The sequence below is a fragment of the Cyrtonyx montezumae genome, unplaced genomic scaffold (genome assembly GCF_038088225.1).
Source record: "Cyrtonyx montezumae isolate F1298 unplaced genomic scaffold, pur_monq_1.0 scaffold_6, whole genome shotgun sequence".
Classification (NCBI taxonomy): domain Eukaryota; kingdom Metazoa; phylum Chordata; class Aves; order Galliformes; family Odontophoridae; genus Cyrtonyx; species Cyrtonyx montezumae.
In genome coordinates this window covers 1,173,339-1,200,520 of record NW_027072067.1, presented here as the reverse complement: position 1 = coordinate 1,200,520, position 27,182 = coordinate 1,173,339, and the positions used below count along the sequence as shown (strand labels likewise).

The window sequence follows — 27,182 nt, the reverse complement described above, 5'->3', positions numbered from 1 at the left end:
GGCCAAGGCCGCCGGTCGCGACGTCGCCGCCGCCGCCATGCGCCGCTGAGGCGGGCAGCGGCCGGGCCCGGCCATGGGGGGGACGCCGCCCAACGGCAGCCTCGGCCTCGGTGCGGCCCTCAGCCCGCAGCCCGCGGCGGGGCCGGGAGAGCGCGGCTGCGAGAACGGGGCCCTGATGGACAGCTTCGGCATCTTCCTGCAGGGGCTCCTGGGCGTCGTGGCCTTCAGCACCCTCATGCGTGAGTGGCGGTAGGGGCGGGACCTCGGCTGCAGACCGGGCCCCTGTCGGCGTCGGGGCAGCGCGGTGATGCCGCGGTTCGGTCGGAAGCGCCGGCGTGTTTATTCGCGTGCTGGAGCGCGCCGTCACCGCCTGCGCGGTGAGGCTGTGTGCGCTGCGGCCATCCCCGCGTTGCTGAGCCGCGGCCGTCAGTCGGGCCGTGCTCGTGCCCGGGGCCGTCAGCAGCTTGGCCACGGGAAAAAGCCTCCTGAAGTGGGTGGTGCGTTCATCAACGTGCTTGATGTTTTTGGAGTTAAGAATTGACATGCAGTCCTTGAGAAACGCTTGTTTGTATCAAAAGATGATGAGTTACCAGTGCTCTTTGTCGAGGTAATGCTTTTTTCTGGAGATGGTATCGCTTAAAACTTGATGCATTTTTAGTAACACTGGGAAAAAGTGTATGCAGCAAGTGTGAGCTGGGAGCAGAGAAGCCCAGTTGTCAGCTGCGCATCCCAACTTCATTCTGGTTAAGTATTTCCATACCACGAAGGACCAGGAGATTCACAGTGCAGCGCGTGTAACTGCGAGAGGTGGGACGGGAAGGAAAGTCATTGGTCCTCATAGGTACTGCTGAGAGAAGGAATCTGTTTCTGAAGGAGATTGCAGCAAAAGCCTCACAACTTGTTCTGCTTACATCGAAAGCAGCAGAGCTTACTTTGTCCCAGTGCTGACAGTGCAGTGTTTTCCATATTTTTGGAAAACTCTACCAGGAGAAGAAGCTGACCCTCACATGCAGACCAGCTGCACTGGTAAGGGGGTGCTTGCCTCACAGCTAGGAGCTGTGTTGTGCTGGAAGCACTGCTTCTGTTCAGTCTCCTGCTTTTGCCTTGCTGTTACTGCCCTTTTTGTCCTGTTCTAGACAATGTCTGGTCTGCTGTTCCAAAATCTTTAAAAATTGCTTCAGTGAATCCAATAGGCCTTCTCCATGCTCCATGAGCCAGATCTGATGGGAAAGAGAATCAGGTCTTTGTGCTGGGGACAAGAGAGCAATCGTGACCTTAGCACCCTCATAGCTGACCCTGTCCCCATGCAGGGATGGCACAGCCCCGGAGCCTGGTCACGTGGCCGGAGCAGTGAGGAAATAAGCAGACCCATGTGTTTGCTTTCAGGCTTAAATACCTCCCCACTGAAGCCCTCCAGGTGTTGGACACAACAGGGAGCAGCACTGAGGGACAAGGGTCAGCCCGAGATGTGGAACAGCTGTCGGATCAGTGGTGGGCTACCCACACACATGACGTTCATCCTCAGCTCAGAGCTGAGCAGAGCTTCTCCAGTGTCCTTCAGCAGTAAGCCAAGGAGCAGAGGACTCGTGGATGACTGGCTGCTGCTTTAAACTTCCTCGAAAGGAACTTGCCTTCTTGGGAAGGGAACCTTAGAAGGAGATCTTCTGTCATTATTGGTGCAGGACCCTCTGTAGAAAAAGAAATGAAAAGAAAATCAACCAGGATGTATTCTGGAACCGTTCTTTATGCACAGAGGCAGTTTTCCTTTAAAAAATACTTGGTTTGACATTTAAATGAGAAGTTCAAAAGGTGACCATAGCTTCCTCTTTTCTAGATGGATCTTACCATGCTTACATTCTGCTAAGTAAATATTTTTTCTGGTTATGGTAAAGAGGAGGACTTTCTGGATCTCATTACTGGATGTCCATCTACAAATGACTGAGGGACTGTTCTAAGGCAGAACTGCATAACATTTGTCACTCCAGCTTGGGACCTTCTTACGTGCACCTACCTGGCTGCTATGCATTATGCTCTCAGCTCTCCTCCAATGTTGTCTTCCACGGTCCCACCACGGCCTCCCCAAAATTTCCCTGTGATGCTGGCAAGCACCACCTTGTGTGACAGGGACAGTGCACCTCGTTGCGAGGTTGTGGAGCAGCCAGTGGAAACCAAGCCCAAGCTTCCTTCCCATTTAGCTCACTAACTCCTGCAGCCTAAGAGTAGCTTGCATTTGTTCTTAGAGGCCTGAGAAATCCAGAATCATGATTGGAATTGCTCTGATTTCACACCTCGTCGCCTGTCTCTCTGTTCACAGCCCAGAAAAGTAAGTTCCTGCTGTGTTGCCCAAGTAGGTGGTGAACGCAGCACTGCCACAGCCTGCTGCTGTGCTGCCTCTGGCTGGGTGTGAAGCAGAGGTGTCTTGGAAGGGTTTCACCCAAACACTGTAGTTTTACGCCAGGAGTTGTGCTGTAGTCAAGGCAGAGCACTTCTGTGGCTTCTCTGCTAGCTATGCTCTGTAACTCACTGCAAAAGGGAGCATGCCAATTAAAAATTACCTCCTTCTGGCAAATCTTGGATTGGTCAGCATTTTTGATCCTGCCCACTAGTTCTCAAGTCTGCTAGCCTGCTTTTTTGAAGTCTGTTGCTTAAATGTAGTTTTCCAGCCTGGCTTCTGGAAGCCAAGCCTCTTGGTAACAGGAAGCCTTAATGGGCTTCCACTGCTGTAAGGATGGGTGTTCGTGCTTGACAGCAAGGCAACCTGCGTTGGTTCAGAGTGTGCGTGGCAGTGCACCTGCCTGACCTCAGTGATGCTGCTTTAAATGCTGTTTGCTTCTCTTGGCTTTTTATTTTTTGGTGCAGTACTTTTGGATTCTGTTACTGGTGCCACAAAGTTCATTTTAAATATTTTTGTGAAACAGGGTAATCTGCCAGAAGTCCCAAGCACCCTCTGAGCATTCTCCAGTGAAGCATTTTTGATAAGTGAGCTGGCACAGTATTCCCATGCATGTCATATCATTGTAGGTGACAGTGTTTTTCTGGACTAAAGCTGTGCAGAGCTGTGGGGAAAAGCCCTGCTGCTGGTCCCTTTTGCCTGTCTGTCACAAACTGCCACTCCTTCATTTTCAGTGCGTAGTTCACATGCAGAGTGTGCTTATCAGAGGACTCGTGCCTCCCTGGAGCACTGCTCATTCTGTTTGGGGGTTTTCCCACCTCATCTGCCCTTAGGAGCACAGCTACCTGCTGCTGCTTGTCACGAGTCACCAGGGCGGGTAATGCAGGACGATCTGAAATGCTGTAGCAACAGTACACTTTTCAAAGTTTTTTCAAAGCTTTTATCAAAGTAAGGGGAAATGGTGATGTGTATTAGCGTGCTGGGGAGCAGGGACTCGAGAGGGAAATCACAGTCATTCCAGGGACCTCTCCAAAGTTAAGTCGCTTATTCGTTAGCTATCGAAGAAGTAGAGCGTATCGTTTGCAGGTGTTTCCCACGGTGATTTTTCTGCCTGAGAAGCTTTTAAAAATGCGAAGAGCGTTGCGGAGCGCGGTGGCGGTTCCCGGGGCAGCACCGCGGACAGCTCCGGGGCCGCGCAGCGTGGCAGCCCCAGGGGGGCTTTACCCAGCCGGGTGAAGCTGCCTGGAGATGGTCGGAGGTTTCTCTTCCCCCTCGTGGAGAGATGCCACTTGCTGGGCAGCATGGCTGCTTGTTGTTTTCTTTAAATGAAGCGACAGTCCTTTCAGGGGCATCCTCATTCGTGTTCGAGACAAAAATGGGAGGGGCCTTAAGAGCCACAGCAAGAGAGAAAAAAAGGCAGCCATATAGGTAAAAGTTTGTTACTTGCTTTCTGTTACTGAGCAGATATTATAGTGTTCTTTAGAAAAGTACATACATCGGTCCGTTTTAGGCTCTGCAAGTCACAGACACGCATTGCTCACAGGCATCACATCGTGCAAAGACAAGTCATGGCAGTGTCAGGAGCTGTTCAATTGATTTTTTCCCTCTGGGAATTAAAAAAAAAGCCCTGAATGAAACCTTGGAGTAAAATTTTGGAGTTGTTTCTTATTTCTGTAGAAGACCACCATTGCTTTCTGGCATTGTTAAATATGCATCTGTGCATTTACAGAACACAGGAGAAATCTTCTCATAATTCTAATGTTCTTATTATTCTTAATTCTTATAATTCATAATGTGCTCTTGCAGCCCAAAAGGCCAACTGCATCCTGGGTTGCATCAAGAGAAGTGTGACCAGCAGGATGAGGGAGGTGATTCTGCCCTCTACTCTGCTCTCGTGAGCCCCCACCTGGAGTACTGATCCAATTCTGGGGGCCCCCACAAAAGAAGACCGTGGAGTTGTTGGAGAAGGTCCATAGGAGGCCACAAAGATGATCAGAGGGCTGGAGCACCTCCCCTACAAAGACAGGCTGAGAGAGCTGGGCTCTTCTCCAGGGGGACCTTCTGTTGGCCTTCCAACACATGGAGTGAGCCTCCACGAAAGCAGGGGGGCACTTTTTACAGGGGCATGTAGTGACAGGATGAGGGAAAATGACTTTAAACTGGAAGAGGGCAGATTTAGACTACAGATTAGGAAAAGATTCTTTACTGTGAGGGTGGTGAGACACTGGAACAGGTTGTGTTCACAGCAAGGCTGTGAATGCCCCCTCCCTGGGAGCATTCAAGGTCGGGCTGGATGGGGCTGTGGGCAGCCTGCTGTAGAGGGAGATTGTCCTTGCCTATAGCAGGGGGTTGGAACTAGATGATCTTTAAGGCCCCTTCCAACCCAAACCATCCTGTGATTCAATAGATATAATTATAGATAATAAGATTGTTCCAAGTATAATTATATAATAATAAGATTACTGCAGATAATTAGATTGCTCTGAGTATAATTATGCATGTCGTTCACGCCATGAAATGTTTAGAAAAAAGGGTGCAATTCTGTTGACAGTTGGCAATTATGAAAATGATAAATTATCCATAAACTGAAAGCTGTGTTTAATCAGAACTAACTTCTGAACTGTTAGCTAGCCTGTTGTTTAACTGTAGTCTGTGTAATGAGTTTATGTTCTTGACTAATGTTTTTTAATTGAATTTGTAAGGAGCTGGTTTGCATAAATATACTATGCATTTTTGCACTCTGCATGATATTAATTTCATGGTTAATGAAGTTTACAGACTCAAGCAAGTATCTGACAAGGTCTTATCTGTGTGGATGATGCTGATGAAATGGAGAACCACATCTGCTTCCTCACGCCTGCATGCAGGAAATGTTCACCTTCTCACAGCACATTCCCACTCAAAGGCTTCATGATCACAGCCAAAAGTGCACCCTACTGAAAGCAGAGTGTTTGTTCCTCCTGGCAGGCTGAACATCAGCCTGGAGCTTGCACCATTCTGCCTTTGTGGGTGGAAGAGGGATGGTGCTTCAGTCAGGAGCAACTGAGCTTGAACCCACTGCTGCTTCGGGTGCTGAGGAGCTGTGTTCCTACTGTCAGTCCTGAGGTACGTGTTGCATAGCCCCACGGGTTGTGTTTATATTCTTATTCTTCGGGAGCTGGTGGCTGTGCTGTGCCTCAGAGGTGTGTGTTGTGTCCCAGTTTGTCTTAGTTTCAGCTGGGATGGAATTGGTTTCTTCAGAGTGTTGGGTCTGATGCTCGAGTTTGGTTCTAGGAGAAAAAAATGTGGATAACACCAATGTTTATAGTTGCTGCTAAGCAGTGCTTACAAGGGTGGTTGCGGCGAAGGGCCTAAGGAGCAGGGAAGGAACAGAATTAGGACACCTGACTGAAACTGGCCAAAGGAATATTCCATACTGTGTGACATCATGTGGAAAGAGTTTTGAAGGGAGTGGGAGTTCATCTCACTCTCTTCTGCTGCTCAGGGGCATCGGTTGGGGTATAGTGTCCAATTGCTATGCATCACTTGTTATATGCATTCATATATATGCGTTTATCTATCGTAATTATTATGCTTTCTCTTTTCTGTACCACAACATATTACACCAAGTGAAGGAAGACAGTGTAAGTAGCTAGGACGTGCAGTGGGGAAGTGAATATGCCTTATAGTTCAGGTCTTAGGTTTTAGTGTTCTGAAGCTTTTTGACACCTCCACAAGTGTTAAGAGGTGTGAAGCTGTATCATTAAGAGTAGTGCTCCTGCACTCAGAAATTATTGCCATTTTCATCCTTACTGAATAAAGACCTAGTTGGTAGAGACACTGTATTGAAGGAACTTACATGGCAGTTGGCCATCAACTTTCCATTCATTGTTTGTTTCAGTGAAAGTGGTGTGTGAAGGTTACTTGTATATCTTTTTTGCTTTTTGGGGGGCGGTTGGTGTTGTGTGAAATGAGTCTCACTTTCGCAAAGCAGTGCTTCTGTTGTTTCATCAGTGTAAGAATAAATCTGGTTAGCAAAGCTACTTAGAGTTTCAGTTGACTTTAAACAGTGTAAATCCACCCCTGGCCTCCCTTTGCTGTGTTTTCTACGAAGAAAAACAGCTTCATGTGGTGTTTGGATTTGTCTGAAGGCACAGCTGGGAGTTGGCTTCTGTTTTTAATATGGCTCCAGCTGCAGGCCTGACTGGTCAGCTCTCTGACGGGTGCATTTGTTGCCATGCTTCGGCGGTGCTGTGGGTTTCCAGCTGCTGACTTGAAACAACTGATGTGAATGACTTCAAGTTCACTGATGCCTGTTGTCATGCCAGTGATGTCAGGAAAGCTTCGTCTGTTATTGACCAAGAACATTATAGGTGAAAATGGTGCTATGCATCGTAAATCAGTGCTTAGTGCCCAGTGACATGGACTTGTGCTGCTTAACCTTTGCTTGCAGAGTTGTGTTTATATCATTGCTGCACTCTCGGCATGCCTTCCAGGAGTCGAGGAGTTGAGTCCTCCTGTTTCCACAGTACAGTCTGCACACAGGTTTTGAGCTCTAGAGTGCTGCTTGGCAAACAGGCCTGTAAATGAGGGTGGGAACTTGTGTCTGAATCTTTGCCAAGTCAGGTTGAATGTCTGAGAGGTAAGCTTTGCCTTAAAAAAGTGGGAGAAAGAGGAGGAAAAATAGGAAGGAAAAGAAGGCTGTTGGCATAGTGTCTGGGTTGGGAGCTGTGCTCTGACATTGGTTCCGCATGCTGGCAGCCCTGTCAGCACAGCTCTGCCAACAGGATGCACGGAGCAGGCTTGCTGCTAATGGGGTCTGCTTGTTGCATGCCTGCTGCTTGGGGAGCAGTCCTTCAGCTTGAAGTATGCACATGTTAGCAAGGAAAAAGCCACAGACTTCGGGTAATTCATTTGTCTGTGTGTCCTGGAGAGGACTAAATTGTTGTATTCCACAGCTCAGGTAGCAGTATTGGTTCACTGATGCATGTTTTTCGCAGTGAAAAAGTGCCTGCTCCTGGTGTGTCCTCTGTCCCAGCTGGAAACCAGCGGCTGGCCCCAGGCAGGCAAGCGGAGTGAGCAGGAGGGAGGTGGGGCTCCTCTGTAGGGAAGCGAGCAGTAGGCTCTTATGGGCATCATGCTTGCAGAGAGAGAAGAAGGAATTACAGTGGGGTGAAAAGTGAATTACCGGGCGCACAGTGCTGCTCTGCTTTATCTGGAGGAATGAGCAGCATGGCAAAAGCACTTGCTGCTTTCAGTCTTTGATGCTGGCAAAGTCATGCATTTAATACCTCCCTTTAAAATAGACAAGTAAAAAATGATGCTCTTTTTTTAAACAACTGAATGGAGGGAGATAGTGAGCTCTTAAGCGTCACAGTGCCACATCAGTGGCATGTGGCTTACAGACCTGTTGCCCTTTTGCAAGGCATTGATTCAGCTCATTCAGGCATAACGTTCATTGCAAAGTTGGTCTGGGGAAATCTGTAATTTCTTATTCCTTCTTTGCTGCTGCCAAGGGGGTAAGGGGGGCTCAAGTGCAACTTCAATTGTGGTCTTTGAAAAACTTTGCTTTAGAGTGTAAAGGAGAGAGGTTCAAGCAGGAGATAACCATGGATGACATAACTCAATGGTAGCTGTCCTTCTGTGGCAAAGCACGGGATGTTCAGGAATTACTGTTTATTTGTAACAGAGTTCCCACTGTTGTGGAAAAAGCATTGGTAGTGACAAGCAGATCTGGAGTTCTGACAGCCTTCCAAAGTAAAGTTTAAAATAAGTGAAATCTGTCCTGAGTTATTGTTAGCAACTTCATCAAACAGGGAGACAACTAAAGAGCTTGAGTCTGCATTATTCTGCCTTTCAAGCTCTCTAGTCTGTTATCTGCCCATCTGGCAGCTCCCATGCTTGTTGCAGAAGTGCTTTTATTTCCTTTCCTGAAAAATTCTGGCATCGAATGTATAAACTACCAGCACTTCTTTCTTCATTTATAATTGAGCACGAAATTAGGAGCACTGTTAGCTAATTCCTCTTCATCTGCTGAGAGCTGCGGTGCATGTCTGGCACTGGTGCGGATGAGCACCCAGTGCCTGGCTGTTTGGGGCAGGTGGGGGCTGCTTCCCCAGCCCCTAGGAGCCAGCCCACAGCTATGCTTGCTGTGCACTGCCCCATTTTGTGAAAGTGAAGGTAATTAAAACAATCCATGGCGTGGGGGAGCAGTTGCTGCAAGCTGTGAGCTGGTTAATTCAGCTGAGCGCTGCTCATGGTGTAGCACAAGCTGTGTATTTATGGCATGCTGCTTGCAGAGACCTGAGGTGAGTATTGCTGTCACAACTGTTTTTTGGTGTAAGCATGCAGTCTTTTCCTCTTGCAACGTTTAATTTCCAACAGCCACATGTTTTTTAGGAAGTAACTTCTGAAATAATAGCATGGATAGTTGTTCAAGGCTGGTATCAAAGGCACTGGTAGGGAGCATGGAACCTTTGGTGGTGTGGAAAGGTTCTGTGCTTTGGGCAGTAGAGGGAAGTGGACCCATCCTTCATGGAAAGGTTTCCATTGCCTGGTACCTTTGGTGAGCTGCTGACATGTACCAGATGAGTGAGCAGCATGCAGCTGGAGCAGCAGCCAGTCTGTGGGAGCCACTGGCATGGAGCAGCAGAAGCTGCAGTGGCCCTTTGGATCCTCCCCTACAAGTCCTGTGCAGTCACAGAATGCTCATCCCCAGCATCCCATGCCATGTCCCACTGGGATGTGATGCTGCATCCCAGAGGTGCCCCAGTCACCCCAGTCTGTCTGAGCCCATAGTTCATGTTCTCCATCTGGCTTGGGGCTTCTGGGGACACCCTGGCTTGTCTTGTGGGAAGCATCAAGATTGAAATAGTCACATATCTGTGTTTCTGTACCTTTGTGTAGTTGACATTTATTTTAATACTATTTTTTTGTTGGTGGTGGCTTTTGTTTTTTTGCTGGGGGTTTTTTTCTTTTTTCTTTTTTCTTTTTTTTTTTTTTGAGAAAGCAGTATCTGATTTTACAATCTGCCCAAACTCTTGTTTGGAATTCAGTTTGCACACAGGAGTCTAATTTGTCACTCAGAAAATAAATATGCTTTGTCAGAGAATACGTTTCTCTTGTTACTTATCCTTTTGATTTCTTTCTGATGTTATAGTTTGCCCATACATTGCAAGCAATACTTTCCTATTTGACTTTTGGTCTCCAGTGAGTGAAAGAAACTGCTTTTTCTAATGTTCGGAACCTGCTTTACTATGGGAAATCAAGTTTCCTGGTTGCGTTGTCATAAAGGCTATGGCTGCAGCAATGGTAGTGGGGCAGTAGGTGATGTTTCTGTGTGGGTATGCTGGCAGCCAGGCCGTCGGTTGGTAGGTGATAGGAGGGATAAGGTCTCTTTTAAAATCTTTATCTTTAGGAACTGATAAAGTGAAATGCCATTGAGTGAGACCTAATTTATTGAAGAGTTATAATGCTTCTGCAAGGAGATTTGTTTTTACTTCTCAGTATTTCTCATGGTTGGAGTTGCTGATTATCTCCAATTGTTTTTCTTCTTTTCTAGTGAAACGGTTCAGAGAACCAAAGCATGAAAGACGTCCTTGGAGGATATGGTACGTTACTGTGTGGTTTATTCCTTCAGTGTGGCTTCTTGTGTGTTTTATGTATTGAGAGAATGACTGTTTGCATGTGATAATAATTTAAAAAAAAATAGGCAATGACAAGAATGTGATGACCAAAACAATTTCCAAAATATATCAGTCATTAAAATGTTAGATTCTTTTGGGTATTTCCCTTCCAGGTATGCTTCCAGATACCACCACAAATATATGTTTAGACATACAGCTTTAAGTTTCACCTTCTCCTGGAGATAGAATCTAGAACTGCCCTAAGACCATAGAATGGTTTAGATTGGAAGGGACCTTAGGGATCAGCGAGCCCCACCCCTGTCGTGGTCTGGCTGTTCCCCCTGCTCAGGCTGCCCAAGGCCCTTCCATGGCCTGTGGCACCTCCAGAGATGGGCACCCACAGCTCTTGGCAGTGGTGCCATTGCTCTGAGTAAAGAATTTCCTCCTCACATCTCAGCTACATCCTCCTCCTTTGGTTTAAAACCATTCCCCCTTGTTCTATCACTAACAAACTGTAATAAGTTGATTCTTCTCTTGCTTAAAAGTTTCCTTTAAGTACTGGAAGACTGCAATGAAGATGCATCTTAACATCTACAAACTTGTACAAGCTTTTAGCTTCAAAAAAGCTTCATATTCTGTATTGTGTTGTTTTTGGTTTTTTTTTTGTAGGATAGAAAACGTTATGGTGAAAAATATAGCTTATGAAATTATAAAAGAATACATGGTAAAAAAATACGTTCCCATTACTGTTAAAGTACTGTTTTCTTGTCATGATGCCAGTATAATGAATATTTGTTTGTAGGCAGATGTAAGCATTACACTGTTGTTCCAGGTGTTGAAGACTATAGTGGTGTTAGTTATGGGCTTGTTTCCAATAGCTTAAATTCATCTGATAGAATGCTACTTTTCATAAGTAATCTAGGTGTTTATTTTATGGAAAAACTAAATACTAATTCTTCGTGTACAGCCTACTTCAGCCTGAAATTCAGTCTGTTGGCTTTCAATTTTTAAGCCAAGAATCTAGCTCTGGGACTTGAGTATTGTTATTTATATATATGCTGTAGTGTTTAGATAAGTGGCGTGCTGGCCTCCTGCCTCGTCGCCAACATCGTGCACTCTGCTGCACAATGAATTTGGAAGAACAAAGTTTTAATACCAAATTGTCGGAAAGGACAGATAAATTCAGGCAGAAAGTGTTGTTTGGATCTATTTGGTTGGGTTTTTGTTTGTTTGGGTTTTTTTAAGACATAAAAACAACAGGCATAATGAGTGATGGGCTACATAAAGAACATACTCTTGCCCATATAATACTTGTGACACAATTCCTATATTTAAAAAATAATTGGAAGCTGTAATAATAATAATAATAAATAGATAATAAATGAATTATAAGGTACCCAAATCAATATTGAATCTATATCTAAGTGCTTTTTAATATTTTCCCAATAAGTAGTAAACTATTTTCTTTCCATCTTTGCCTCCTGCTGTGGAGATAGTGGTTTCAAGGTTGTTGCTTCTTTTGGAATGAGCTGTTGTGCTTTAGCTGAAATTCACTGAGGGTTCTTCATGCTTCCAGGTGAAAAATACCCAAGAAGGCACCTTAGCAAAATGCACTATATAAAGGAATTAGCTATTAAGTTATCCATCAACAACCACGTGATGATGGTTTTCCTTCTGTCCCTCCCATAAACATGCCAAAAATACAAACTCATGAAAGAACAGAAATCTCTCGTGAGCCTGGGATACTCGTTGTTTAGAGGAGTTTATTAAAGACTGAGCTAGGTTTAGTGAAGATGAGCTTGTGGATAATCCATATGATACCAGGAGGAGCTCTGTAATTTTCTAATTCACAGTGCCAAGGCCTCATGATTTCATTTATTGTCAGCAAGGTTCAAGGAAAAATATACTGAAGTGTTAAACATAAAGTGGAACATTGCTAAGTAAGTTAATTACCTTGGCACATTGCATTTCTAGTGTAATTTTATGAAAAATTAATAATTGGGATGTAATTTTATTATAAATTTGCCATGTCCTACTGTGTTGTAAACAGTTTTGTGTGTCTTAATAGCTGTTTTTTTTACCATATGCAGGTTTTTAGATACTTCCAAGCAAGCCATAGGGATGTTGTTCATCCACTTTGCAAATGTCTACTTATCAGACCTTACTGAAGAAGACCCTTGTTCACTGTGAGTACTTAATTTTTGTACCATTCATCTGTATGGAGGTTCTGCTGTTGAGTTTGCTGTACTTGTACACTGATGCAAGATAGGTCTGAGAAACCAGTCTGCATGCAAGAAGTCAGTCACATTCAAAAACCTTTGTTTTAAGCTTAGTTAATCAGGGATCTGAAATCTGCTGTTAGTGTTAGGCTGCCAGGATCTAGGAATGTGTTTTGTTTTGTTTTGTTTTAGGATTGGTTTGTTGCTTGGTTGCTTTTGTGCTTTTTTCTGGTCTGTGTATGGATGCTTTAGAATGAGGATAAACTATTACTTCTCCTCCTCCAGTTACTTAATGAGGACTTAAGATGCACATTGTAATAAGAAGCTGTTTGCTGAAGGAGGTGAGAGATACTAAGGACCAGAGGACGTGAAGTTATGTATGCTCACCTCAACTTCACCATTCTATACAGTAAGGTGTTAATATAAAATCAGGTTGCTTTCAGGGATAATAATAAAAAAATTTCATGCTCTTATATCCTTCAAAAACCTTCGTCGACTACTGCAATATAATTTTCACTGTTAAAAGCAGGAAATCTAGCCTGGTACCTAAGCAATTAGTGCAGAAATTAATTTTGCAATCTCACACTCAAAGCAGTGTGACTAAGTACATAAGCATTTCACTGTACTGTGTTAAACTTGAAGAATCTGTGACTAAGATCCTGTCAGGCTCATCACAGGAGCTGCTGAAGCAAATGGTAATTGTTTGGGTTTGTTCCTGATGGGACTCATGAACAAAGAAGCCTGTGCATTTCTGCTAATGGAAGCTGTGAAACTATTTGTGAAAGCTTAGTCATTTGCCCCTTAGAACCGAAGGCAGTTACTTCGATGATGGCAGCTGTTTGCTGTTGTCCTTTGATAACCAAAGGCTCAAGTAATATGTTTGTGGTGCTTCATAAGACTAAAGAGATCTCTTTATTTCTCCTTAGTTTCCTCTGTTCCTATATGATGTAAATGTGCCAGTAAAACACTGCTTTTCTTCTCCCACCTCAGCATTTTGGTAGGGTAAATGCATTGCGAATGACAGTTGCAAATTGCTTTTGTTCCATTTTCATATATGTATCTTAAGTAAGCTAATGAAAACATATCTAGACTTGTCAGTGTTTGACGATAAAGCCTAGTACTTCATTGAAATATCTTAGAATCACAAAACTCTTTTATATTGGCTGCTGAGGTTCCAGAACAAAAGGTCTTTGGCATGTGTCTGGGTAGTCCGTGTAACTTCATTTTCAAATTCCTCTGTTCACATAAGTGTGACATGGCACACAGCAGCTAGGAGGGTTGGAGGCAGAAGTGTCATTCAGCCTTCTCAGGATAACTCTGTGGAGCTGTCCAATGTCTAAGATAAGGGTCCAGGTCCTCCCTGTTGTCAGCATGCTATGTCAAGCACAGTCATTCTTCCTTTCTTGGGAAGAAATACACCTGAAGGGTATGAGTAGGTGAAAATTGCTGAGTAGATGCAGCATTTCTGCCTGTGAGTTCAAATAATAGTAATTTAGCTCAGCAAACTCCAACATGGATAGTTTTCTATTTTGTAGTTTGTAGGTTATTTTCCGAACAAAACCAGAAAATGTCATTTTAGAGAAGGTTGTGAAGCTCGGAAAGAATTTCAACTGGCAGCTAGTGTTTATCAGCTTTGCTCTTATTGCTGTGCTCTAACTCAGGCAGGATAAGATGAAAGCTGACAATGCACCTGTTAAAATAGCTCCAGACAGATGTGCTGTGGCTTGAAGAATTCTCAACAAAGTATGTGACAGCATCCCTCAGCACCAGGTACCACTGGTGGGTGCTGGGCATGCCTCCTCTGCAACACAGCAGTGGGATGGCAGCAGATCTGGACAGAGGGCTTTCTGCCAGCTGCTGCTGCGCTGCCTCTCCTGCTGCAGGCTTAGAGCAGCCCCTGGTGGCTCTGACCAACCTGTGAACTCCTGCAGTTGCTGAGCTTCCTCTGCTTAGCCTAGATTTTAGTGTTTGTCTAGTTCATTCAAACTATAATTTGACACGTGACTGTTGGAAAATAACTATTTTTAAAAAGCTTACAAATGCATCTTGGCTGAAGCAGGGCATGTCTGATTCGTTTTTACTTTCGAGCTGCTGCTTGAGTGGGATTTTGAGGGTCAGAACAGCTCCTTTAGTGCTTTGAATGCATGTGTTCTGTATTTGCTTTCCTCTTTCTGATGTTGTTTGTTCACATGAACTTGAATCTGCAATCATCAAAAGCCCACATGTCTGATCTGTTATTTTTATCACTGCAGTTAAGAGCTTATGGACTCTAGGGTTTACTTTAGCATTGGGAATTGCCAAGTAGGCGTCTCGGTTGCAAGGATACACTGCGTGGCTTTCAGCAGGGATGACCTTCGCTGTGTCTTTCTCAGCTGCTGTTTTGTTGAACCAAAATGGAGCTGTAGTAAACAAACCACGTGGGCTCACGAGGCACTCTGAAGTCCAGTTGCACCATTGAATGGGCCTAAGAATTAATTTGAAACCCATAGCAATCTCTAGGTTTTTAAAGCATAGGTAAGATTGCAGAAGCTCCTCGTGAAACAGTTGGTAGTGTGGCAGTCACGTGTCCCATACAAATTATTGTTTTGTGGGAAATTTTGTTCTGGATTCAGTTTCAAATGTCTTTTAAACAAGATCTAAAGTGCTAAAGTAAATCATTTCCACTAAACCCCTCAGTAATTTGAAATATTGATAGTGCCTGCAGGCATTGCATACACCCCATGCTGGTGGAAATGTAAGTTGCACCTAAAGCCTAAGGTCTGAAACAGAATATTGACATTCTGATAAAACTATTTAAATGTTATGCTGTGTAATTACAGAAGTGAGTAAATGGTTAATTGGAGTGTTCCAACTTCTCAACTTACATACACATTTATCAATTGTGAAGTTAAACGGACTCTTGCTCCTTGCTTTCTTTATGGTTTTCTTTTCAGGTACCTTATCAACTTCTTGTTAGATGCTACATTAGGAATGCTGTTAATCTATGCGGGTATACGTGCAGTCAGCAGCATTGTGGAATGGCAGCAGTGGGAGTCCCTGCGCTTTGGGGAATATGGTAAATGTTTCTTTTCTTATACTGAAACACTTTCTAAAACAGAATTTCAGGATGTTTCAGCTAACAGCTGATCTTTTAGTCATAGCACAGTTGTCATAATGGCTGTTGTAATGTTTCGCTTGTCACTTACATTCCTGCAAGTTCTGTAACTTGGTGTACAAGGACTGCATTTAACAAGTCTGACAAGTTCAGTGAGTCTTAAGTACTTAGTAAGTTTGGAAAAACTGCTTGTATTGCTGTATTTACTTCTTTTTGGGAGTGGTTGATCAAATCAAAGTATTGTCTAATCTCATGGAAAACAGCAGCAAGATAACTGTACTCTGAAACACTTTTAAGTAAGTGGTAGCCAGAGTTACCATTTCCTATAAAAATTTCACTGCAGCACATGCCATTGTGTAAAGATATAGGTTCAGCATCCTTCCAGCCCTCTTTAAATGAGCACATATCTTTGTGCAGAGAATGTGCTTGTCCTCACATTGGTTTACTTCAACTCCTGCACACAGGGCTTGATGAAAAATGCACAAGTCTTTCTTACGGGCTAAAGGATAGAGCAGTGAAATTACTTCTGTGTGAAAGTGTGGGCTTTGACTTCTGATAGTCACAGCAGTCTGCTGACTTACACAAGTTATGGATTTGCAGCTGCAGAATAACTTCACTGAGAGTTCTTGACATTAACATTCAGTTCTGTTCAATGCGACATTTTCAGATTGCATAGTCTGGCTGGCTGGGGATGGAAGTTCTGTATAAGCACTAAAGATTGCATTTGAAGCTTCTTGAAATAAGAATGGGGGAAAGGTTGTCTGTTAAGAGAGCTATGGCTCTTTACTAGGAAAGAAAACACTACAGTTAGGAAAACTGTAGCTCATTAGCCTCATTAGCCCAGCTTATATCCTGGGAGAAATAGCTGCCTATACTGCTAGGTGCACTAGTTTATGTAGCATGAATGTGCATCTCTTAGGCTACAGTTTATGACAATTTAAGCTGTTTAAGTCTACACTGCCACAACTATCTTTATCTTCTTTTCTTCCCACATACCACTGTTCAAATGTTTCCACTCTTTTCCTTGGACTCATGCTCATCTGACTATTCCAGGAATTCAGGCCCAGGGCTAAACCATCAGAAAATTCACTATATGCAGAAAAGAAACCAGTTTCTCCAGACCACTCCCCAGAATTCGGTTTCTAAGCACCAATGCCCAGGGAGTGGAAAAGAGCAAGGAAAGGTCTGAGATATTGCTGAACTGCACTTTGCTTTGATACTCGCTACCCCAAATCTCTTTCAGGGTTGGGGTTTTTGTTTGTTTTCTTCTTTTTTTTTAAATTTTTTTCTCAGCTAGCATTCATGTCTTTTTTTGTTGCATCAGTTTTCCTTGTGAACACTGTTATCCTCTCCTATCTTGAAGTACTTTTACAAACAAGTAGTCTAGGTGAACGAGTAGATGCAGGGGGTATATTCCGTTTCTTGAAACTGTTTCCATCTCTTTCTGACTTCTGAAATGAGCCTGATTTTGTTTTAGTTAGGCATCTGCTATGCACTAGGTAAGCTCTTAAAATTCACAGCTGAATTTATTTCTAGTGTTGAAGTGGGCTGGGATTGAATCTTCATTGTCATTTTTCAATTAGCAGACCTAACAAAGTGTAGTGGCATAGGAAATTGTGTAATTCCTCTGTAATTAGTTTCTCTTCCAATATCAGATCATTTTCATAGTCACATTGTTATATCCTCATTAATATGCTATTCTTGGCCTTAGCCTGTGTTGTTTATTTTTTATTAAACAGACTGTGATAAGTACTAATAAAAAGTGCACTGTATATCTTTGTTTTCATTAGTTGTATGGGAAAGGTTTCTAGTATAAAGAGAACTGGGTAACAGATGGAAAGCTATTATTGATGGCTGGGCAGGATGGTTAGGTCTTATGCAGAAAATCAGGAGCTGTTTAAAAAGGGTAAGTTGTCTTCTTCTGTTAAGCACCACCGTCATTTCTGTAAAAAAATCCCATATATTTTCATTTTGTTTTAAACTTCTTGCCTTGGCTCCAGGAAAACTGTTGTCTGCCTTTTCATAAGATTCTTAAAAATGAATAAATGACATGGTGTAAAAGCAGGTGACTGAACAGCAGTCCTGTGGAGTCCCAGCAGTGTTTAGATTCACATTTGGAGGTAAATATGGGTGTGTAGCTTCCATGAGTACTGAGGTATCTGCTCACTGAGATGTGTTAGGGATCTGTGATATTTTATCTTAAGTACTAAAGGAAGTGTGCTTGAAGATGAGTGTGTTTTCAGTTGGTTTGCAAGTGTGAAAAAACAAACCTCACAAAAGAGCAAGTCTCTTCCTTTGACTGAGTGATGTTTGTGTTTCTAGAGCCTAAATAATCGTTTGTCTCAAGTTCATTCTCACTGTGAGCTCATTTCCCATCTTAGCTCCATTACTTGATCCCTGGTGATTCATTACTGGAGAAGCTGTCATAAAAATAGCTGTTGCCTTGCTGGTTTTAAAAGCCACTCTTTATATGGAGGGTAGTTTTTAAGTGTAAATGTCTCAAGGAAAGAATGGATACCAAGATGCCAACAGGGTTGCTGTTTGTACAGCATGTTAACTTATGAACCTGCTAGTATGGTGCTCTCGTAAGGGCTTTGTTGTCAGAATTTTGACATTTATTAGATTTGTTTTCATATTTCCAGCTTTGTATTTTCAGATTCATAACATCAATGGCTGGGTTTTAATAGAAGTGTGTAATCAGTTAATATATTTGAGTACGTAAAGAGGAGAAAAGCAGCTGTGATCTATACCAAAAAGAATGTTTTCTGCATTCCCTCTCCCTTCTTGCATTCCTAATGTTGCTTTAGCTGCTGGGAGTAACAAACAAGTGATCAAATCCCCCTGGCTGACAACAAGCTCAGTTGGCAAATACACAGCTGTGGTCTCTGCTCAGAACCAGCAGCACACTGCTGGTTCATGTCAAGCTGCCACCCACCAGTACCCCCAAGTCTTTTTTGGCAGGCCTGTGTTCTGTCCTTACATCCTCCAGCTCGTACTGATAGTGGGGACTGTCATGACCCAAGTGCAAGACCCTGTACTTGGATTTTTTGAACCTCTTGATGTTCACCTGGGCCTGCTGCTTGAGCCTGTCTGAGTCTCTCTGAATGACATCCCATCCCTCAGGTGTGTTGACTGCTAAACACAGCATGGTGTCATGTGCAAACTGGCTGAGGGTGCACTTGATCCCACTGTCAGTGTCATTGTTGAAGATATTAAAGTGCAGCGGTCCCAGTAATGATCCCTGGAGACACCACTTGGCACCAGTCTCCATCTGGACAAGGAGCCCTTAGATCTCCACTCATCAAGCAGTCCACATGTCAAATCAGTATCTTTCCAAGTTGGAGAGAAGGATGTTATGTGGGCCTGTGTCAAAAGCCTTAACTGTCTGGTGAAGTCATGCTGGTTGTCCTGTATCACCTCCCTCTCTTCCATAGCATAGCTTCTAGGAGGATCTGCCTCATCATCTTGCCTGGCACAGAGGTGAGGCTGATAAGTCATTAGTTCCCAGAGTCATCCTTTCTACCCTTCTTCAAAATGGGTGTGATGTTGTCTTTTTTCCAGTCACCAGCAGCTTCACCTGACCACCATGACTTTTCAGATATCATCGAGGATGGCTTGGCAACTACATCAGCCAATTCCCTCATAAATTTGAGATAACGTGCTGAATCATGTACAAATGTCCCAAATATCATTGGGATCACTTCCTGGATATGATGTTGCTACTGAATACTTTTTCACTTGAATTGCATGATTTTTTAAATTATATTAAAAAGTACAGTTTGAAAGGATGACCAGAAATCTCTTTTTTTTCTGTATTTGTTATTTAGTGAAAAAAACTAGAGAATGCAAACAAAAGTATGGAGTACACAATTTTATTGTCAAATCTGACTCAGTCTTCCCATCCCCAGGAGAATGACAGTTGTTTACTTCTCACTTCTGATGATGTTTCTGCCTTCAAATTTTATCACTGTTCATTTCCTTTTACAAAGTAAGCCTTAATTGCAGTACATAATTGTAGAACTTAAGCATTTAACTGTTTTTGTCTTGGACTACTGAGTGTTGATCCATTACCTCTTACTAGAAAATGTCCCTTGTTTTGGACTCCGGTGTGATTTTTTTTTTATGCAGCAAACAGTTAAGTCTTAAGATCATCACCAAGTATTAACATTGAGAGTCTTTCAGAAATGTTCCAGAAAAGGAAGTAGCAACTATCCATTATGCATTACAAATACACAAAGGCATCTGAATTTCCATTGCACGTTACTCATCCCTAGGCTGACAAGTTCTAAGCTGCAGTTGAAGATGGTGCAGAAGGCTGTTGGGAAGCATAAAGAGCCAACAGCCCTCCCCCCCCCCCCCCAGTAAAGCTTCCTTTTGGCTTCCAGTGAAACGCTACCATTCTTCTCTTTTATCTTTCCTTCTCCTTGCATCCATAAAATCTAGTATTAGTTTTACTGTACAAATCTTTGAGTAAGATAGTTTTTGTCCAGGCAGATAACAGGGTGCTCACGTTTTCACTCTGCCATGTCCTGTGGGGGTGCTGCAGAATTTCAGACCCTTTGAGTTTGAAATGTGATCCTGATGAACATTTTATTAAATTAAATTTTTATATTGGTGTTTTCACCTGTTGCTGTAAGTATCATTGGGTATTTACAGAAGCAAGCTTTGAGGAGAGGAAAGATGTTTAAGGTAACCTATTTGTGCTAACATGGGGTGGAGCGGGGCGGGGGTGGTAGGAACAGCACTAAGAAGTATGGGAAGGCACCCAAAAAGAGTGTAGCTGTTATTCTCATACTGCTTTTCTGAAGTGTTTGCTGTGAGGTAAAATCAACCATATGCATATACTGAACTTTTCTTCTCTCTTGCAGGTGACCCGCTGCAGTGCAGTGCTTGGATGGGTCAGTGTGCTCTGTACATAATGATTATGACATTTGAGAAAACCATCATCATTATAGTGCTTCTGATACCTCAATGGAAGGAGGTTTGTATTTTTACTGCATCTTACAGACATAAATTTCAGGTGCAAGCCATAAAGCAATAGATTTCCAATGTTCCAGTGCTGACTGGTTTGACGTATCCTCAAGCATAGTAACTTACTGCTCTCAGTGCCATTTAATTTTGTAGGAGTGATACGTTTTTGTTCCTCGATTAGGCTTTCTGACATTAATTGGCAGGAATATCCTATCATAGCTTGTTCATTTTTCTTTTGTATACACTGCAATATATAAAATTTTATTCTATCTACTTGTCTGAACGCTCTTGAAGATAGATAGTGATGTCTCCTTTTCTTATTTTTTTACTTGTATTTGTAGCTACTTCACTTTCTTCCCTATAGTATTTTAAATTTCCTTTGCATCACCTTCTTCATAAAAGTAAACTGTAGGCTTTTGGTAATTTGCAGTGGTTCGGGGAAGCTAGTTGCTGATGACTGGATTCATTTTGAGAGCATCTGTGTAACTTAACAGTGAGAGTGATGTGTGTGTGGTGCTGTAGCACATTAAAACCATTTAGTCCCTCCTACATGGTCTGGGCTAATTTGGGAACTGAGTTATCTTACTATGTGTTTTATATAGCTGTGGTCTGTTTAAATTTCCTTAAGATAAGACTTAAAAACATGTTCCTTGGGAACATGCAGCTCTAAGATGGTCGAGATTATGTGAAAGTGTCTCTTCAGACTCCTGTAAACAAAAATGACAAAGATAAGTTTCTTGCCAGCCCCACTCACTGATCTGTGGTGATTTATAAGCTCTCCTAAATACTTTCCTTTTCTACAATCTATCCTTTTTTTTGTTCACATGAACTGTTCACGTAGTGATAGGTAGTACATCAGTGGTTGCACTTACTATTCCAGTTGTGTGCCCATGCTGCCATGATCTGAATTTAATCCTTTTCTTTTCACAGGTAGCTTTATTGAATCCTATAGAGAACCCCCAGTTGGAGCTGGCTATCGTCATGTTGATAGTTCCCTTCTTTGTTAATGTCAGTACAACTTGCATGCTTCTATGAGATATTTACTTGTATTTTTCTCCCATCCATTAGTTAAATTGTGTTAATGCTTAATTAACATTATTCCTTAAAGCACAGTGTACCTTGATGTGTTAATTACCCCAATTTTTTTAAAAGGAAAAGTGTTAAAGAAAGGAGAAATTGCCTGGATGTGTCGATTGCACATAGCTGAGACCCATACTTAGCTATTTGTAATCAGGCTCAGGAGAGGTGTAGAAGTGCTTCACTGACTTCTTTGGGCTGATGACTTGAGTAGATTGAATCTAATAATGGAAAACTGACACAGAGATTATAAAATGACAATGAAATTTGCCTTAGAAAGCAGTTAGGCTAAGGATAGCTGCACTGTGAAGTATCCAGTGTCTGACCACAGCTGTTCGACACAGGTATGGAGGAGAAGTGCAAATGTGCCATCATCCTTCCCAAAGCAATCTATTCCAGCAGTTTGGGAGTCAAGACTAGAGCCACAGATGGTGTCTTTGTGTTTATGAAATGCAAACTGTGTTTATGAAACTGCTGTCAGCTTCTTCTCTCCTTATTTTGCTCAATTATGGACTTTCTTTGAAATGGAAAGCTTTGCTGCACTAAAATGTCTGCCTCAAGCCACTCTGGTTTCTACATGAGGAGTTAATGACCACTCTGAACAACAGTAGTTTTTCTTGTTTTCTCCTCTTCTTCCAAGAAGGAAAGTAGATGTGTATAATAAGCCATGGGGCTGAATACTTACATAAAACTAACTTCTTGGCCAATTGAGAATTATTGTTAAGTTTTCCTGATTCTGTCTACATGTTGACCAAATAAGCATATGCTAATCTGAGAACTGAACCGTCACTTTTCTCCTTCTCTTTTCCAGGCATTAATGTTCTGGGTTGTAGATAATTTTCTTATGAAGAAAGGAAAGACAAAAGCTAAACTTGAAGAGAAAGAAGCAGGACAGGATTCAAGAAATGGAAGCAAAGTCCGCTACAGGAGAGCAGCATCACATGAAGAGTCAGAGTCAGAAGTAAGAAAAGTTCATTATTACAATTAATGCAGTATCAGTCCAATTCATCCCTCAAGCCGTTGATTTCACTGTAACATTGTGAACTTGGTTTTGATGTTCTTTGCATGCTTCCTAGTGTTTGCAGTTGAAAAGCAGATAAGTAGATGGCATTGTTGCACCACTCATTAGCTGTTTTTTTTCCTTGGGTGGGCAGGAAGGCAGGATGTATATATAAATGTCACAGGTGTAACACTGCAAATGCTGCTACAAGCTCTACTCAGTACAAAGCTAATAGGCAATTCTGATTTGAAGACAGGTTAGTAGCTTAAAGTGAGAGAAAGCTGGAGATTGTATACAGTGCTACCTATATGTGTTTGGTGATGTTGCTGTTTTTTGTTCTTTTTCTTAATAAAATGACTATCATATTGCAAATGTGGTTAGAGAGCTTATATATTCTCTCTCACTTTAAGAGCAAGCTGCCCCCACTGTTGTGGAGGTGCTGGACTCTCTTGCTTAGGTGTAGAGTTTCTCACTGTAGTAGAATTAATATGCATGCATCCTTCTTTGAAGCTTGCTTGAGGTTCTAGGTAGGATGCATGATGCTGTTGGATAGAACTGGCTGCAAATCCACTTTGTATTCTGTAGTAAGGTGCTTTGCAAGCGTAAAGAGCAAAATGAAGAAAGACTGTGACTTTGTATGTTATTCAGAAACTGTAATTTGTTTGTAGATCCTCATCTCTGCTGATGATGAAATGGAGGAATCAGACACGGAAGAGGACCTGCGTAGACTGACCAACTTAAAGCCCATTAAGAAGAAGCATCGTTTTGGTCTGCCAGTATGACGCATTCCAGGACCTGTGCTTGCAGGTTTCATGGCAAGAACTTCTCAGTCAGTGGGTTTTAATGTTGCTTCTCACTTTCATACAAACTGACTCAAAAGCAAGGTCAACCTAATGCAATCAGTTGGAAGACTTGCAGTTCAGTTGCACTACAGACACACTGACCAATTATGCAAGAATGTCTTTTCATCATACGTGAAAGCAGCACTGTTAAGGACTAGTCACTGAGCTGATTGTATCTGATGTTTCAGAGAAGATAGAGAAAACAGATACAGTAACATTATGGTTACTGAATGGTACAGTGTAGTATGTTCTCTAAAAGGCATCCAAATCAAATAAGTTAGAGTGTGTTTTATTACTAAAACGTGCTTTGGCAGCATAATTCCTAGAGCAGAATAGTTTATGGCTACAATCTGTAACTTAATGTTATTTTTTTAAATGCAAATGTTTACTTGCTTCCAGGTACCTATGGAACTAATAGGTGGAACAAAGATTTTTTCCAAGACTCCTCAAATCTATTTGACTATTTTATATTTAAGTTATATTTTCATACAGTTGTATTTAAAGATTCTCTTTGTCAGAGAAAAGGGTGCCGTTCCCTTTTTTTGTGCAGAAAAGGTCAAAAGATTTGTAGTGAAAATCATTTTATCCCTGTGTCCTGGTTTCAGACAAAGGGATTGCAAAGGGAAGAGCTCTCTGTCACTGCTGAAATCACCAAATGTCACTAAAAATGCAGTCCTTGGTGTGATTTTGACCACATGATTTGAGAATACCTTTGTTTAATAAGAAGTGTTTTTTGTGTATTTGACAAATGTGCACTTTAGTGTATAACAGAAATCTGTCACGATTGATTACTTATTTGTAAAATGAATATCCACAGATGAATTTAATTATTTCCATTGCTGAAAATCTGTTGTGTGTACCTCTCGGGTAATGCAAGAGGGATGGAACTTTCCTTAAGCTTTTCTTTGTGTAGGGCCTGCCATCCAGAACCTTGGTCTGATTGCAGGACTTGTGTTATGAAATTGTGAATAATTCTGTCCCATGCTTTTTTTTTTTGTTGACAAAGCAATCTTGTATGCTGTGTGCTTAAAAAATGGGTTCTTCTGTTTAATGTCCTGTCCGCCTGGTTATCCTTTTGTGTATAAAACAGAGAGGTATAGTACAGTCACTGCAGAATTCTGCAGTTCTCAGCATATGCCTTCCAGTAATTGACAACGTGGGCTGCTCTAAAACCCTGCAGATGTGTTTTCAGTGACATCCTTTTGCTTTATGTACGTTCTAAATGATTGTTTCTGACAGCTTTCCTTGCTTAGCTGAACGTTGTTCAGGACAAGGCAGTGTGTCAGAGAAGTGACAACAGAGACAATAATTGCAAGTCTGTTTTAGTATCTGGACATCAGAAGTGTTCCAAGCCTTAAACCAAACAGTTTCATCAGAAAACTGCTCAGAACTTTGTAAGATTTTTTACATTTTTTATAAATTTACTAGGTCTTAAAGTGATTTATTATCCAGACCACTTAAATGTGCTTCTTGGGCCTTAGTAAATACTGAACTGTGCGCTCCCTTCCTTCTCACCGTTCCAGCATTCCTTTTTCCTGCTTGGCTGCTGAGGTGAACACAGCGTTCTGAGACTTCAGGTAACACCTCAGCTTGTCCAGCTGACTAAAAGGGACATTTTACCAAACCTGATGTTTGCAAGTTTAGTTGAGCCACTGACCTCTGTTACTGTGCACTGAAATGTAATAACTGCAATAAGTTTAAATACTAGTGTTTCTTTTTGACTAAATCTAGAAACTAACGACAATGGAAGCTCAATTGAATTTTTCTGAGGTGGAGGGTAGGGAAATGGGGAAATGTCCCTCAACAGTGTTGCTTCTGTTTTCATTTTTTGTTTTGTTATTTGTTAATTCCATTGACTCGCATCTTGTGATTATTGACAGTTGGGCAGGCTCTCATCTCTAAAAGCACAGTACTTCAGGGAATTCATTTTCATCAGCAGAATAGTCTCATACAGCTCGCTGTCCTAAAGAGATGTAAGAGCTGGGGCTGGCTCTCGTCATAAATGTGTTTATATTTTCAGCACAGGCTTTGTTCAGATTGAGCTAGTGAAGTAAAAGTATGTCACACGTGCTACGTACCACTGCTCAGTCATTGCTATCCTCATCAACTCTGCAGCGCACACAAATTTAACTGTGTAAGGTTTCATTTTATCTTCCTTTTCCCTCCTCTTATTACTTAAATTATTGAAGTGGTATCTATATCTAGTCTCATGTTTAGTCTGTGAAATGTCAGTATGAAATTATGGCCTTAATCATGTAAAATATTTGTTTTGAGCAGACCTCAAACTCATTGACCAAGTACTAAAGAATGAATGGCACTGCGGAGTAGTTTCTTGAAGATGATTTCAGCAAGGGTACACGAATGCCTAATTTTTCTTATCTTAAACGTTGCTTAGTTTGAGATTTCAATATGCCTGGCAAGATGATGTTGTGAAGCACTATGAGCCAAAGAGGCAGAAGTCAAGTATTTTAAGTACCACAGTAATAGAAGGAGGACTGTATTCTTCAGAGGGAGAAAAGCAGTTCTAACTTTTTCTGCTACGACAAAGTTCCTCTTCACAACCCTCACCAAATACCCAGACCTGGTTTTCTGCTATTCGTTTTGTGTTATCATGTGAAAAAGAAACGAAAGGTGTACAACTGGCACTTTTCCTCTCTGGGAGATGAAAATGGGAACTGCCACGGTAGGTACAAGATGGCATGCTCCTGTCTGAAGTGCTCCTGTGCAGGGGGAGGTGTTTGCCCACTACTCCACTGCATCGTGCTGCCCAATGACACGCACTGCTGCTGCAGGCTTCCGTAGATGTTTCATCGAGAGTTGATCCAATGAGAATAATATCACATCATGGCAGCATTTGTGTTTATGCTTAGATTGGCGTTCTGGGTTAATGCAGTTCTTGACAGCTCATAGCGAAGTTTAATTCAGGCTGTGCTTGAACAAATGTGATTGTTTAATGAAAATAGCTGCACACTATATGCCAAAGTAAGAGAAAGGGATTGTACCTTACTGAAGAAAATAGTGTTGGTGGAGATGAGATTTCCCACATTCAGGTCAGCTGAGATGTATTAACTGTTCCTGATGTCACACACCTGTGACACACCTGCATAAATTTAAAACACTGGTGTTGTCTAATACGTGATTTTCAAGTTCTGGCTTTAATATGTTCAGGTCCCCTTGTCTTACTTTTAAGTAGTCAAACGCTGTATGTTAATGTTGCTCACAAAAATGTACTACAGCTTTTCTTCAGGGAAAACTCAGAAATTGAGTTGCAAATGAGAGCAATGCAAAATGATCCCTGCCCACAGGTGCTGGCTGCGATTCCAGCTGAGCTGGGGAGGGAGGAGAGGGCTCTGCAGGGAGCCGAGCATCGCATCGCGTTGAATCTCTGCCACTGTGCTTGACCAACCCATGTTTGCAACTCCGCTGTGCTCTTGCAGGAGAAACCAGTAATGGAAGAGAATAAATTCAGCCGCATCAAGTCAGAGTAGATCTTACAGCATGGGGGTGCAGACTTTTTGTGTATTTAAAGCTTCCAGTTCAATTACTGAAAATGACTACTATAGTTTTACAAAGTAAAACTGCGGTATCTTTAAAAAAGGGACTCTTTTGTAGGTGTTTCTGTCTTTGCGTGGGTATCTGTCTCAAACTGTGTGTTGGTTTTGTAAGTAAGGTCAGAGGAGAGCCTGTGTGAGCAAAATCAACGGCTGTATTCTGCTGCCCTCTGTGTGGACCACGTTGTTAATCAGTAGTGTTACCTTCGACTTCTAAGGGTATCTGACGTAATTCAATTGTATAAAGGTTTACAATAAAGTTGACTTATTACAGATTTGTACACTGGTTCTGTGCTCATTCTTTTTAAAAGTGACCTTGCTTCAGTGTTTGTAACCAACTTGCAAATGGAAAGTTAAGCCTGTGTGTGAGCCCTGAGAAGTGCAGATCACAGACCCAAAGCCCTCTGGAACACGAGGCTTGGTTAACGTGCT

The 27,182-nt window shown here is 42.3% G+C and overlaps 1 protein-coding gene across 3 annotated transcripts; it reads left to right on the top strand.

Moving 5' to 3' along the window:
• Positions 1-27,031, top strand: STIMATE (STIM activating enhancer). 3 transcript variants are annotated; one of them, XM_065749582.1, is made up of 8 exons: positions 1-239; positions 9,933-9,981; positions 12,087-12,182; positions 15,149-15,270; positions 20,178-20,290; positions 21,211-21,288; positions 22,169-22,318; positions 23,026-27,031. In XM_065749582.1, the coding sequence occupies exons 1-8, from the start codon at positions 74-76 to the stop codon at positions 23,137-23,139; spliced, it is 888 nt and encodes a 295-aa protein (XP_065605654.1). In that variant the 5' UTR covers positions 1-73; the 3' UTR covers positions 23,140-27,031. The 3 variants fall into 3 exon arrangements, with proteins under 3 accessions (XP_065605654.1, XP_065605656.1, XP_065605657.1); XM_065749585.1 differs by lacking the exon at positions 1-239 and adding an exon at positions 2,187-2,323; XM_065749584.1 differs by lacking the exon at positions 21,211-21,288.
• The last annotated feature ends 151 nt before the right edge of the window (positions 27,032-27,182 follow it).